Genomic DNA, 14,155 nt, shown 5'->3' with positions numbered 1-14,155 from the left:
AGGGGAGCTCAGAGAATTCATAGGGAGAGCTCCTACACAAGGCATGAACACATTTATTGAAGGAAGGAATTGTTATCTCAGCTGAGAACTGAAAGATGCATAAAGTACAGCTGTTCAAATGGGAACAGTGAGTAGACAGAAAAGGTGTTTGACAAAGGGATCCAGAGGTTAGATAGACTATGACACAAAAGGGGATTAAAAATGATTCAGTGACCTGGGATATAGTAGGCATCCAAAAAATATTTTTGAATGAATGAGTGATTGACTAAATGAATGAATGAATGAATGAATGCATGAATGAGAAATCTTAAGTATGAAGCGGCATATCAGAGGTAAAGCTTTGTAAGCATATGTTTTAAGCCTTCAGAATACTTTGTTTTCTGGATGTGCAAATGAGCAGTATTTGAATTAATAAAAATAATCATAAAATGACAGCCGTTAGTTGCAGGAAATAAAATATGGGGTGAAGTAAAATAGAAAGAGGACTTTAATAAACTGTGCCTGATATAACTGAAAATAATGGACTGGAAAAACATTGATTCTATAAAACCCCATTTCTTCATTATGGTCCTAAACATTCTTGATAGGGAAATCTTTAGTCTGAATTGTTTAAATATTTTAACCTGTATTATAAATGACATATTATGTAACTTTTATTATTTATCCAGTATATTTTATTACCCTTGTATTAATTTTTATATATTCATGTATTTTCATATTTTTTAAGATTTAAAAAATATCCATTGATTTGAAAAAGTTTTAAAAATTGCAGTGAAACTTTTCTGGTAAGAAAGTTTATTTTTTAATAGCTATTCAGTTACATATAATAAAACTAATGACCCATACAGATGCTAACATTTAGTAAAAGTTTTTTTTTTTTTCCAGAAGCAATGTACTCTGTAACTGATTATTAACCTTATTGATAGATATATGTCCATAGAGTTTAAGGACTACTTTATAATTTTAATACAGCTTATTGTTGTTGTTTTTTTATTGACTCTTTTACAAATAATAGTACATCAAATTTATAGATTGGACAATGAAGTAGCCAGAATATGATTTGCATAAGGAAGGAGCTAACCAATTGGTAAAGTCCACTTTGCTCTTATTAACAAAATTAAGTTGAATAGTTCTTAATGTCGAATGCAGTGTCTTAGGTCTCAGAAAACACATGTATGTGTTCTGCACAGCCTGTAAAAATTAAAATTTGGTTTAATAGAGAATAAAGTTAACTAATATTTAACTAATATTAACAAACATAGTAGACTTAGATATAAGGAAATCATGGCTCAAAGATGTTAATTTCCTAATTTTCTTTAAATTAACTTAACTCAAAAATCTTGGGTAGAAAATGATATGAAGGATTATTGACTTCAGTTTCATTTTGTGGAAACAGGATACGCAAAGATTTAGTCATGTAATTAAAGAAAAATCGGATTAATTATTCTATTAAATAGCTTTTAAGGTAGAAAGTTAGCTGAATTTGTTAAATATTTTGAAATAGATGATGAAGTGTGTGTTGCTGTATCTTGCAGGATAACAATCTGGGCAAAGGACCCCAAGTTCAAAAGCATAGAGGTGAAAGTCTGTCTGGCATGCACTAGCAAAGATGGAAGTCTGGCTGGATAGTGTGATTAAAGGAAAGAGTAGGAAGAGTGCTCAAAAAGTTGTTTTCCCTTTTGACAATGTTAGGTTTTGGGGACAGTATTGCGGAAGATATAGAATCTCATAGTTCATTGTAAAAGTTTTGGCTTTTAGTGGTAGTGAAACAGAAAAGCATTGGGAAATTTTAAAGAAAAGAATGACACTACTGGAGATAAATTGTCCAAGGACTGTTTAAAGCGCTCCCTGAAACAGATGCTGACCTCCCGAGAATTTGCAAGACAATTATTGAAGCACCAAGTGATGAGGAGAAACTGAAAGCTTTTGCTCTCATTCAGGAAACGACAACTTGGGCAGTTTGCTAATGATGAGTGTGATTATGGCATGGGGCTTGTGTTGGGAGAAAGTAGCAGTGTTTTAAAAAGGTTTCTGATAGAAGTGAAAGAATTGCCAAAGAGGGACTATATTTGAATATTAAGAAGACAAAAATCATGACTGCAGAAGAAATAAAGAAGTTTAACATAGACAATGAAGACATCAACGTTGATAAAGATCTGCTTACCTTGGTTTAGTCATCAATTCAAATGGAAACTGCAGCCAAGAAATCAAGAGAAGGTTGATACTTGGAAGGGCAGCAGTGGAAGAATCAGGAAAGATCACGAAGAGCAAAGATGTTTCGTTAGAGACCAAGGCTAAGATCATCCACACCCTCATGTTCCCAATTACTGTGTATGGACATGATATTTGGACATTGAAGAAGGCTGATAGGAAAAAAAATGATTCTTTTGAAATAGGATGTTGAAGGAATGCTCTACAGATACTCTGGGCTGGCAAAAAGAAGGCAAGTGAGTAGCAGAGCAAATTAAGCCTGAAACTTTGCTGGAGGCAAGAATGACAAACTGAAGCTGTCCTACTTTGGGCACATCGTGGAAAAGGCAGGGTTCTTTGAAAAAGACAATAATGTTGGGAAAAATTGAAGGTAGCAGGAAAAGTAGACCAAATATGAGCCAGACTGACTCCATAAAAGCCATAGGTGTGAGTCTACAAGAACTGAACAGCACTGTGAGGACAGGACACTGTGTACCTCACTCATTTATAGAATCACCAGTAATTGGAGCCAACTCAACTGCCCATAATACACACTTGAGTTGGGAATGGATCTCTTTTGCTGTGGCTCACACTATTTTCATAAAGCTGTTGGTCACCCTTTCTTTATCTAATGCATTCGATATCTGGCAGTTAAGTTCACGAACTCATCCCTGAAAAAGTTACATACCTCATTGCTGAATATCACTACAGTCACCTTTGAAGTGCTCCCCTTGGGAAGCTATGCACTGATGCCAGCATCTAGTCAAAGCAATTTCGGAACTCTTCCTGGAATGGCCATCAGAGCTATCGTTATATTACCCTTGATGTCCTGAATATCATCCAAATGTCTTCCTTTCAGTATTTCCTTTATCTTCAGGTAAAGAAAGAAGTCATTGGGGGCCAGATCAGGTGAGTAGGGAGAGTATTCCAATACAGTGATTTGTTTACTGGCTAAAATCTCCCTCACAGACAGTGCTGTGTGAGCTGGTGCATTGTTGTGATGCAAGAGCCATGAATTGTTTGCAAAAAGTTCAGGTCATTTTCATCTAACTTTTTCACACAGCCTTTTCAGCACATCCAAATAGTAAACTTGGTTAAACGGTTTGTCCAGTTGGTACAAATTTATAATGAATAATCCGTCTGATACCAAAAAAGGTTAGCAACATCGTTTTGACTCTTGATTTGGACTGACAAAATTTTTTGGCCATGGAGAATTGGCTGACTTCCACTGTGCACTTTGTTTTAGGATCGTATTGGTACACCCATGTTTCATCACCAGTGATACTATGGCCCAAAACATCATCTTGCCTCTCCAAAATGTCTTGGCAAACTTTGACTTTCCTTTGCTTTTGTTCATCGGTGAGCTTTTTTGGGACCATTTTTGTACACACCTTTCTCATGCCAAGATTTTCAGTTAAGATTTTCCTAACTGTTTCTCTATCGATGTTTACTTGGTCTGCTGTGCTTCTCACAGTCAGCTGACAATTTTGATACATAATTTGATGAATTTTTGCAGTGTTTTGGTCAGTTCTGCTCATTACTGGCTGCCCTGACCCCTCTTCATCAGTGATGCGTTCTTTCTCCTCAGAAAACTGTTTAATCTATTTGTACATTGCCATTTTCTTCATGGCATTATCCCTTAGGAACTAACAAGTCCCTGATTTCACTTGCACTCTTGCCAAATTTAATAAGAAATTTAATGGTTGTTCATTGCTCTAATTCAACCTCAGACATTCTCGCAATGGCACACAAAAACACGCAAAACAATAATGAACGCCATTCAGCAAGACACGGCTACATGTCGACATGAACACAGCTGTGAGACACTGATGTACCAAGGTTATGAAACCTTACTGAGTGGTTTGTACAGTGCTGCCAATATAAGTACATGGTGGCAAGTTCACAAACTTAATGTCAGATCTCATATAAACTGTTGGAGAGGACTCTCTTTGCAGAAAGTACTGAAGGTAATCTGACAAACAGAAGAGAACATAGGCCAACTTGCAGCTTGAGTGAAAGTTGCCTTTGATGTACAATATTTTAAATTATTACTAAACTTATGATTTTTGTTTTTAAGGAATACAAAGAGAATATATTGATGGAAACATTTACTAAATACTTTTTTAAAAAAAAAAAAGCAGCTGCTGTGTTGCAACTAGACCCTAGGGAATTAAATGTGGTAGTAGGAAGACCTGTTCTGATCCTATTGTCCAGGTAGAAGATGATGAAAACTTGGATGAAGATGGTTTTAGTGGAGGTGGTGAAAAGTGTTTGGGTGCTGGATACATTTTAAAAATAAAGCCAATAAGATTTTCAACCCTCTGGACATAAGAAGAAAGAAACAAAAGCAATCAAGGATGACTCTAATTTGTTAATCCTGAGTAGCTGAAATGATGAACTTATTTCGTGAGATTGGGAAGACTGTGGGGATAAAGAGCAGGAACTCAGTTTGAGTTATAAGTCTGAGATACGTGTCAGATAGCCCAATCAATGTATCAAGAAGGCAGTTGGATTCTGCATCCTGACCTTCAAAGGAGAGATCAGGCCTGGAGATAGATATGTGGGAGACATCGATATAGATGGTATTTAAAGCTGTGATAGAATCAATACGTGAGGAAGTGTGAATAGAACAGAAGAAGAGGCCAAAGACTGAACAATACAGGGCTCCATCCAATATTAGAGTTGGGGAGGAGAAAAGGTGGTGAGTAGTGAAGGGGATTGAGAAGGGGTAGTCTGAGAGATAGGAAGAAAACAAAGGCAGCATGATGTCCTAGAAGATGAAAGAGTATTCAGTTGTTTGAGATGCTGTTAATAGATGAGGTATGGTGAAGACTAAAAAATCATCATTTGAGGGTTCCTATTGACCATCTTGAGCCAGAGCTGGAGCCTTTGATCTGTGATAGAAACACAATGACAGATTGTTGCATTGTCCCCTTTTCTGAAGCTTCATACAGCTCATCCCTGTTCTCCAAACACATGCTTTTTTTTTTTTTCCTTTTTTCCACACGGGGTAAAATAAAGTGATTAGGCTCATTTTTTAGTTATGCTTATAATCTTACTTTCCCTTTCTGAAATAATATCCTATGGACCATGATTGCATTTAAGAGGTTCCCGTGAGTCTCCATCACTCATTTACATACAGATTCTTTGACCACACCTACAAATAGATAATCTCATCCTACTCATGGGGATTTTATTGTTGTACCTCCTGGAGACACCTTATTTTCAAGTTGTACCTTTTTCATTGGCACATTTAGAGACTGATAATTCAAAGGGCATTTTAAAATGTTCTAAGCGGGCACACTGCGTATCACATTGTCAACTCCATGTACTTTCAGTACTATTTCAAAGTTTCTAATACTTATTAATGATTTTTAATCAGCCTTTATTTTTCCATCCATCCAGTCACTCAAAAAACGTGTATTATTGGTCAGGGTATTAGAATATAGCTCTGCTAGAAATCTAATGCAGATGTAGTAATGTAAATAGAAAAGCATAGTAGACAATGTCCATGCTAGAAATCTGATTGTTTGCTGCAGAAAACAGTTTTAAATCGTATTCTAACCATAAAAGTAAAAGTGCAATAGAGGCACAAATGTATATCTATCTGCAATGGAAACATGATTCATATAGTATGCTAACACTAATAAAAACAGAATTATTTGGATAAGTAGAGCGTAATATTGATTTAGTCCTTTGGTCATAAACTCATAAGTTATTTTTTTTCTCTTTATCTGAGTGTCATTTTAAAATCTAAAAACAAAAAGCAAAAAAACAAACAAAAAAACCCAGTTGTTAAGCAGGCTGACGTTTTCAGTTGGAATGAATCCCTTTGACAGCATGAACACCCACCAACATGTCTGTAATCAAAATCATTTCAGAAGGAGGCACTAGACTGCCACAGACTTCCCATGGCCTCACAGTAAGACACTGGTGGACTTGAGGACTAACACTTTTCATCTTTTTGAAGATAGACACCCTCCGGTTGTCCCCCCACAGGAAATCAGGAAGTATGTTAAACTACCCAGTGGACTTGGAATTACACAGCATCAAGCCAATGGAAATACCCTATCTAATATGATTTATTTTGAAAGAGAGTAGAGAAAAAAGAAAACCTGATGGATGGAAGCTGCTCACAGCGTGGCCAAACAGCTGGCTGGTATTATATCCCAGAAACAGCTTGGGACTAACTATACTCACAAGCTCTCTTGGCAGCGTAGCTTGATGAAAATACCAAAGCTGTGAGAAGGGTTCCTTTGCTGAATCCTTTATGTAGCTATCACATGGCTTATTAACCTAAATGAGAAAAAGTGCATCATTTATTTTAAAATCCCTGTATATATAAATGAGGAACTTACTGATTTCATGTACAGCCACAAGTATGGTTCACCATAGAAGTAACACCAAATAAACCTTAATAATTTTCAGAAACTTTAATCCTACACATGTAGTGATTTCCTCTTTTTTTTTTCTTTCAAATAACATTTTTAGGAGCACTCAAGGGAGAGCTTGATAATACAGAAATTTAAGCATGAATTCAAGGGCACTGGTAATATTTTAGATGCCAAAATTAATTGAATTTATTAAATTAATAAGGGGAACTATTTTTTTTAATTGCTTCATGTATCTCTTCATGATTTTAACATTTAATTGATACTTCCTTAAGTAATAGAGACTATTTTAAATACATTTCTGGATCACCTGATAGATAGCAGAACTGTTGAATATACAAGATCCACTTTGCTGGTTTTTAGAATTGTTTTACGTTACAGCAAGGATATCCAGTATTTTTTTAAGTTCTGTGTTTTAGCAAAACTTGCATTCTATCATCGTCAAATGTGTTAAGTGAATCTATTCTTTACTAAGTATTCAAGGTAGACTCAATTAGCTGGGACATTTCATATTTTTATCATGAGGCATTTTGAGTTTATACTTTGTGACATCAGAATTAGTTTCTCATCTCGGAGTTTGCTATGTTTATTTCTCTAGTGACTCAGTACTTTATTGGCAGTCAGTTTGTAAAATGCTCTCAGGGATTATCTAAATGCAGGATGTTAGGAATGGAAATGCATACCATTGCCTCCCCTGTCAAAAATGTAATTAACACACTTGATATATCATTTTGCAAAAGTAGATGAAAATTCTAGTGGGTGATCTCAAGTCACAGTTTCCCAGTACATACGTGTTCCCAAACAGCTTCCAGCAGCACAAGATTCCTTTCTTCTTGCATTCTGTCTCTTTGGCCTCCTGTGCATGCATGCACGTGTGTGTGTGTGTGTGTGTGTGTGTGTGTGTGTGTGTGTGTGTTTTCAGTCCAAAACCTATCACTCAATTTCAATTTTTTAAACAATTTTGATTTGATTTAATTTATTGCATAGGTAATACTGTATTTACAAAGTGCAAAAAAATTGAAAGTACTTCTTCCTATTATATGTTAAGAGTTTCCTCATTGTTTTTCATGGTGCACTATTTCACTGTATAGATGTATAATTTATTTAACCAGTTGCACATTGATGGGTATTAGATTGTTTTTAATCTTTTGCTATTACAAACATTGCTGTAGGAATGTATATACTCGTGTGTGTGTGTGTGTGTGTGTGTGTGCTCGTGTGTGTGTGTGTGTGTGTGTGTGTGACAATTTCCCAGAAGTAGAACCTTCATAAAAGTTTGTGCCATCTAACACTCACTCCTTTAAGTGTATCAGAATGCCTTGTACCCCCTCAGTCCTGCCATCATGGAGTATTATTAGTATCTTGGGGATTTGACCACCTAAAAAAATGAAAGAAGTTTATTATGATGATTTTAATTAACAGTTCTCTGTTAATTAATGTCTAACGTTCATTCTTATCAAAAGTTTGACAATCATTTATATTTTCTTTGAATAGTCTCCTGGTATCTTTTGTTTAATTTTTGTGTTACATTGTTGGTCTTTTTTTCTTGTTCACTTATATGAGTTCTTAGGTATTAAGGAAGAAATTCTTTTATCTGTGATAATTATTTTTATTTTACCAAACTGGTTTATTCCTGCTCTTGTGAAATCCCTGCGAGAGCATGTAAGCTTTTTATGTACCTTTGCAGGGTAGTTCCTTGGCAATTTCTCCATTTTGTACATGGAAAACAGTATAATTAGATTTTGTTTCATATGGTATAAATTGTTCTAAATTATTTTCCTAACAAACTTACCATTCAACCCAAGTTTTGTTGTATTTTCATATATTTACTTTTCATAGCATGCTATACCCTTGATACTTTTTCTTATGTATTAAATTTATTGGAGTGACAATGCATTTTTGTCTTTTTGATGGATCAATTACTAAAAAACAAACAACACATGAGCAACCAATTGAAACCTCTCACTGATTTGTCTAGTTTTCCTTGCAATGTGTCAATTTTTACTCTGTATACTAAGACTATATAATTAGATACCTACTTTCAAGGTCAGAGTTATTTTAAGTATCTGTGGGTTCCTGTTTTTGACTATTTTGTAACTTTTTTTAAAACAAGTTTTCTGGTATCCCACTGTATACCTGATTCTTAAATAATTTTAAGACAATAATTTTCAGAAAAAGATTAGATTGCTTTAAGAATTTATGGAAACCCTAGGAAAGTCAAGGAGATGCAACATGGGTAATTGCAATATATAGAGACTAACTAAAATACCAACAAATGAATTGCATGTAGACATATTAAAAGGTCCATAAAATTCCTCGATTGCTTCACTACATTCCAGTGAGTAAACATGAACCTGCATCTGTATGACCAATCGGGAGAAGAGAAGCTTATTTTTGTTTTCCCAAGAAAAAACAATCAAAACCAGATATTTAATTTTTGGTGAACTTAATTGTCAAATTATTTCCTATATTGTCTAGATTCACATCTCTTTGATCAATGGGAGACCAAGTGCTGATGACCCTTCTCCTGAACTGCTAGAATTTACCTCCGCTCGCTATATTCGCCTGAGATTTCAGAGGATCCGCACCTTGAATGCTGATTTGATGATGTTTGCTCACAAAGACCCAAGAGAAATTGATCCCATTGTCACCCGAAGAGTAAGTTTTGATGAATTATATTGCAGCCTGTGAATGATGCTGCACCCTTCTTTTGAACTACCTGTTAAATAATTTTAAAAGATACTTTTCCATGATTTGTAGGCATGGTTATTATCAAAGACTTTGAAATTTGATAGACCTTTTGTTCAAATCCAAGCTCAGCCACGTATTAGCTATATAACATTTATCAAATTTTTTAACATTTCTGAACTTGAACTTCGTCTTTTGTAAAATGGAGATCGTAGTGCCTACTTCATAATCATTTTAGAGGACTGTTAGTTTTGTAACTTTAGGTGATCTGAGCTACAATTATAATTAGCTTTGGGGAGTTACTACAGGAAGTTGAAACTTTTTTGGCTGCAACCCACATTTTCAAATGCACTTTATATCATCACAGATACACATACACATATACATCAACACATACATACATACCAATAAATCTTAAACTTCAATGTGCATAAAATCGGCTAGGAATATCGTGGAAATGCAGATTCTGACTCTGGAGGTCTAGGGCAGAGTTGAGAAACTGAAATTCTAGCAAGTACCCAGTGATGTTCATGTCACTGGTCTATGGACCATTTTGTCCAGTGAAATAATTCTCTTTTCTGCTTTATTAATTAATCACAATCCTTAGTTTTGAAAAGCACTGCTGTAGGGGAAAGCTAATTCTGTATACTGTTTTATTTTCCTTTGTGAATAGAATGTCAGGAAAAAGTTGATAGCATCCTTTCAACAGATCTTTGAAAACAGGAACTAACAGAAGTACTGTTTTCTAGTGTTAAATTGGAATTTGTGGAATTATGACATAGATGATCAGCCCAGGTTGCTGTGCTATTTATCCCTCGCCACATGCACTGGTTTATGTCATCTCCCTTATATGCTGCTATACAGCCTAGACTTTATTACCAAGAGAATCAACTCGGCTATAAGTCCATAAAGCAAATCCATGCTGAGAGAGTATCTACTGTATGACTAGAGATGCAGGTGAAAAGTCGATTGTAGTAAGAACCTGCAATTGTGGAACAAAGCACTTAGTTCTAAAATGGTTTTACTAGGTCAGACTGTTGCCAACAGTTGCCAAATTATTGGACCATTAGACTGAATATTGAAGGGCAGTGCTTTTCATGTTTTATGACTATCCCTCATAGATTTTCTCTTCTCATTACTTAAATTACCCACACCTAACCTCACCATCATTACAAAATACCTTCTAAAGTTTTATTATTCCCATATAACATGCGTTTGTTGTTTTAGTGTCCTGTATTTTCCAAACCTAAAAAAAATTTACCTTGGGTTATACTTCGCATGTTGTAAATTGTCTGATGCTGAAGTAATCATTATTTTATAGCAATGTTTAGATTCTTCACTTGTTTAAAAAAATCACTTTTAATTACAATTTTGGCATGACTTAAAAATATATACAGAGGAACACTGAATAATTTTGAAGTGAAATTTAATCATCCATGACAGTATATCTATCGGGGGGGGTGGGGTGGAAAATCAATGGAAATAAATGTGTTCCTTTTAATCATCTTTTGCAGAAGGCAAAGTGGGGATTGGGGTGAATGTCCATTATTTACGACTTCATTGTACATGAGCCTTTAAAATAGTGTGGTAAAATTCAACATTTAAATGTGTTTTTTGAAAGTTAAGTTCATAAACACTACATGTACATTTAAATATATAAAAATAGGATACTGAATTTCAGCTCCTCTTCATGACTCCAAAGTGAAGCATGACACATGTATATTTAAAATAGGTTTTACAATTAAAGAAGCATCTACAAAAACACTACTGTATCAGCTTTCCAAGCAAATATCCCTGTTTGTATCTATATTATTACATGATGAAGTTAGTGAAAAGTAAACTTTTATGTTACCTCAATTTCCTAACAAGTTCCATTAATTTGGGGTCCAGGTATATCAAGTAAGGTAATGTAACAAAAACATTATAAAAGACACTATATGTAAAAAATAAAAACAAACAAAATGAAGAAGAAGAAAGAAGTAAATGGAAAAAGGGAATTTTTAATCAGGGAACTCAGATTTGTGGCCACCCACTTATTATCTCTAATTTTTTGTGTGAATAGTTGGAATAATAGAACTATCTACCACTGAGATGCTTATTTGGATTCCATATGATACTGAGAAATACCATCACAATTATAAAATATTATATACATGTTAATTAAATTTTTAAAACTAATCCAGTTGTATAATTATAAATCACCTTTTAAAAATAGCTTAGTAGATTAAAATAATCAGAAACATAGCTGTATATTAACTTCAGATGGGAAAGTAATTGCCTAGACATTTTAACATAATGATGAAAAAAGGTGTTCTGTACATCTAGTTTATTCTAACATCATGTTAATTCAATCTTGAGAGTTGCTTTTTATTTCCTTCTTAATATGGGTAAGAAATATATTGTTATGAGCACATTCTCCTAAATTTGTTGATTCTTTGCAATTCTAAAGTAAAACAGTCTGCATATGATTCATGAATACTGAGGTTGCTGTAATGACAATAGAAAAGGTTTTTTTCAAGAAATTAAAACGACTTTTATAAATAATTATAACAACTTACTCTCAATAACAGATACTCCAGCATGGACTTTTTACTGTCTGGGGAAAAAATTTTTTTTTTCTAAAATGTCCGTCTAACATAAATTAGAGGAACTCTTTTTTTGAGCTAGGATTACAGTGTGAGGAGTTAGTTACTTGATCCCTTCTGTGAGCCCTCCGTTGTCCTGCAGAAACACAAACGTGCTTCAAACTAAGGAGAAAAACACAAAGTAAAGTTTTTAACTGCATGTTCCCTTTTGTTACTTTCACCTTGCAGTCATCTTAACGGGATTTCTCTCTGGATTGCTTTTTGCAGTATTACTACTCCGTCAAAGATATTTCGGTTGGAGGGATGTGCATCTGCTATGGTCATGCCAGGGCTTGTCCACTTGATCCAGTGACAAATGTACGTATATTTATAGGATGCTCACGCAAAATGAATCTCTAAACTGTAAAATGCTTCATGAGAGGCTTTGGCCACAAGGCCGCTCCATGAATGGGTGTCAGGTCCCCACACAGACAGTATAAGAGAAAGCTGTGCCAAGGTGAAATAGAGCTATGGTTAGGATGGTAGACTTTGAAGTCAGCCATCACAGTATTAGAAAACAGATTAGTTGTTTGTTTGTTTGTTTGTTTGTTTGTTTTTCTAAAAAGACTCTAAACTGGTATATATATTTTGAAATCTATCTGTGACAACCTGCTGTATGATGTAGCTTTACAGAATGCCTGCCATCAATCGACTTGACTATTTATTTTTAAAGTTTCCCAAAAATGTAATGCAAACAAATGAAAACTGGGTATGGAAGTAAATATAAATGGCTGTGTAACAGGAGATTGAGGTAGGGCAGGGGCCATAACAAGTGGAGTGGAAGAGAACATTCAAGAGAGCATTGAAACTGCCAGACCAGAAAATGCTGGAATGATTTGGGGTCAAATTTTTCATTAATGACAACATATTAAGTGAATATAACCTAAAAATAAGATGAATGAGCATCTGTTTTTCTCAGTCATAAACAAATTGGTACAATACAAAATCATTTGCTGTATAGTATATGGAAGACATATATTGACTAGCAAGATGGGTGAACATAACTACCTACATGTAGATTTTTTTCTGTTACTAAAACTGTAATACAAATGGCTTTTTTTCTCAAAGCTAGTTTTCTGACTACTACATCACATTGTTACCTCCCAGGGAAGGTTCCAATGCCCTGGTATATTTACCTGGGCAAGTCTGTGGTGTTGCTTTCTGCAGGGTGTGGGTGCTATCAGTTGTCTTGATGGGCAGTGTTTCCCAAGCTTTGAGAGCCTATAGGACAGCCTTGGAGAGACCGTTCCATGTGATGAGTCAAGATTGTTCTCAGAGCACACACAGACAGGAGATTCAGTCCTGGGACATTTGGTTTCTATTATAATTATGCTCTTTATGCCCTTCGATGCCTCCCCTCTGCCCATATCTCCAAATGTTAATGGTACTTTGAGGGATGTCTTACAATGGATACAGCCAAACCAGAAAACTTTCTCAGGCATCAAAGAAGGGATCTCAGTCTTCAAGACTACTTCCAGTTGGGCCTCTACTCTCTTCCAAGTGGAAGTCCAGTGATTCCAGAGCAAGGCCAAACCTCCTTAATCTCACGTTGGTCAAATATATCCGCTCCCAAAGTTGGTACCTCTGCCCTCCCAAGCTGACAGGAGTTTTACATTTTGATAGTTATTCTAGAAGTTTTCTCTTCATTCTACCTTTCTGGGAAAGTTTTTCATTTATGGTTCTAAAAACTGCTAAAAGTATACTTTCCCCCTCGTTTTGACTAGAAATCCCGCTGTGAATGTGAGCATAACACATGCGGTGATAGCTGTGATCGGTGCTGCCCAGGATTCCATCAGAAACCTTGGCGAGCCGGGACTTTCCTGACTAAATCTGAATGTGAAGGTATGTTCCCGCCAACAGCAAGCATAAGTCTTCCTTTTCTAGGACACAGGGTAAAATAAACATGTAGTGATTCTAGGTAAGCACATATTTCCAGGTTCTAAATTTTATCCAAGGCAATCGCCGGTAAGCTATTTTTCCTTGCCTTTTCTGTTACTCAGCTTTTCAGGTTGTTGTCATTGTTTTCTTTCTCTTTCTTTCTTTCTTCCTTCCTTCCTTCCTTCCTTCCTTCCTTCCTTCCTTCCTTCCTTCCTTCCTTCCTTCCTTTTTTTAATGTGGAATATATTTACCAAACACTGAAGAATTTACCACTGTGTGAGGATTATGAGAAATAGATAAAAGCATAGTGTATAGTTGTCATCAGGGTGAAACTAAAGTGTACAGTGTAATGTATATGTAGACTAACAGAAATGTAAAAAAAAA

The 14,155-nt window shown here is 35.2% G+C and overlaps 1 protein-coding gene across 7 annotated transcripts in view; it reads left to right on the top strand.

Annotated features, from left to right (window-relative positions):
• The window catches only part of LAMA2 (laminin subunit alpha 2), a 521,442-nt gene that overhangs the window by 208,342 nt on the left and 298,945 nt on the right, over nucleotides 1–14,155 (top strand). For all 7 annotated transcript variants that reach the window (XM_074333566.2, XM_074333563.2, XM_088795458.1 and 4 more), the window contains exons 5-7: nucleotides 9,060–9,239; nucleotides 12,122–12,211; nucleotides 13,618–13,735. In XM_074333566.2, the coding sequence (XP_074189667.2) occupies nucleotides 9,060–9,239; nucleotides 12,122–12,211; nucleotides 13,618–13,735 (388 nt within the window). The remainder of the gene's footprint in view (nucleotides 1–9,059; nucleotides 9,240–12,121; nucleotides 12,212–13,617; nucleotides 13,736–14,155) is intronic.

Source organism: Rhinolophus sinicus, chromosome 2 (assembly GCF_057876585.1).
Source record: "Rhinolophus sinicus isolate RSI-liver-muscle chromosome 2, RSI-T2T, whole genome shotgun sequence".
NCBI lineage: Eukaryota > Metazoa > Chordata > Mammalia > Chiroptera > Rhinolophidae > Rhinolophus > Rhinolophus sinicus.
The sequence above is the reverse complement of the archived record's forward strand: the minus strand, read 5'-3'. Positions and strand labels throughout refer to the sequence as shown.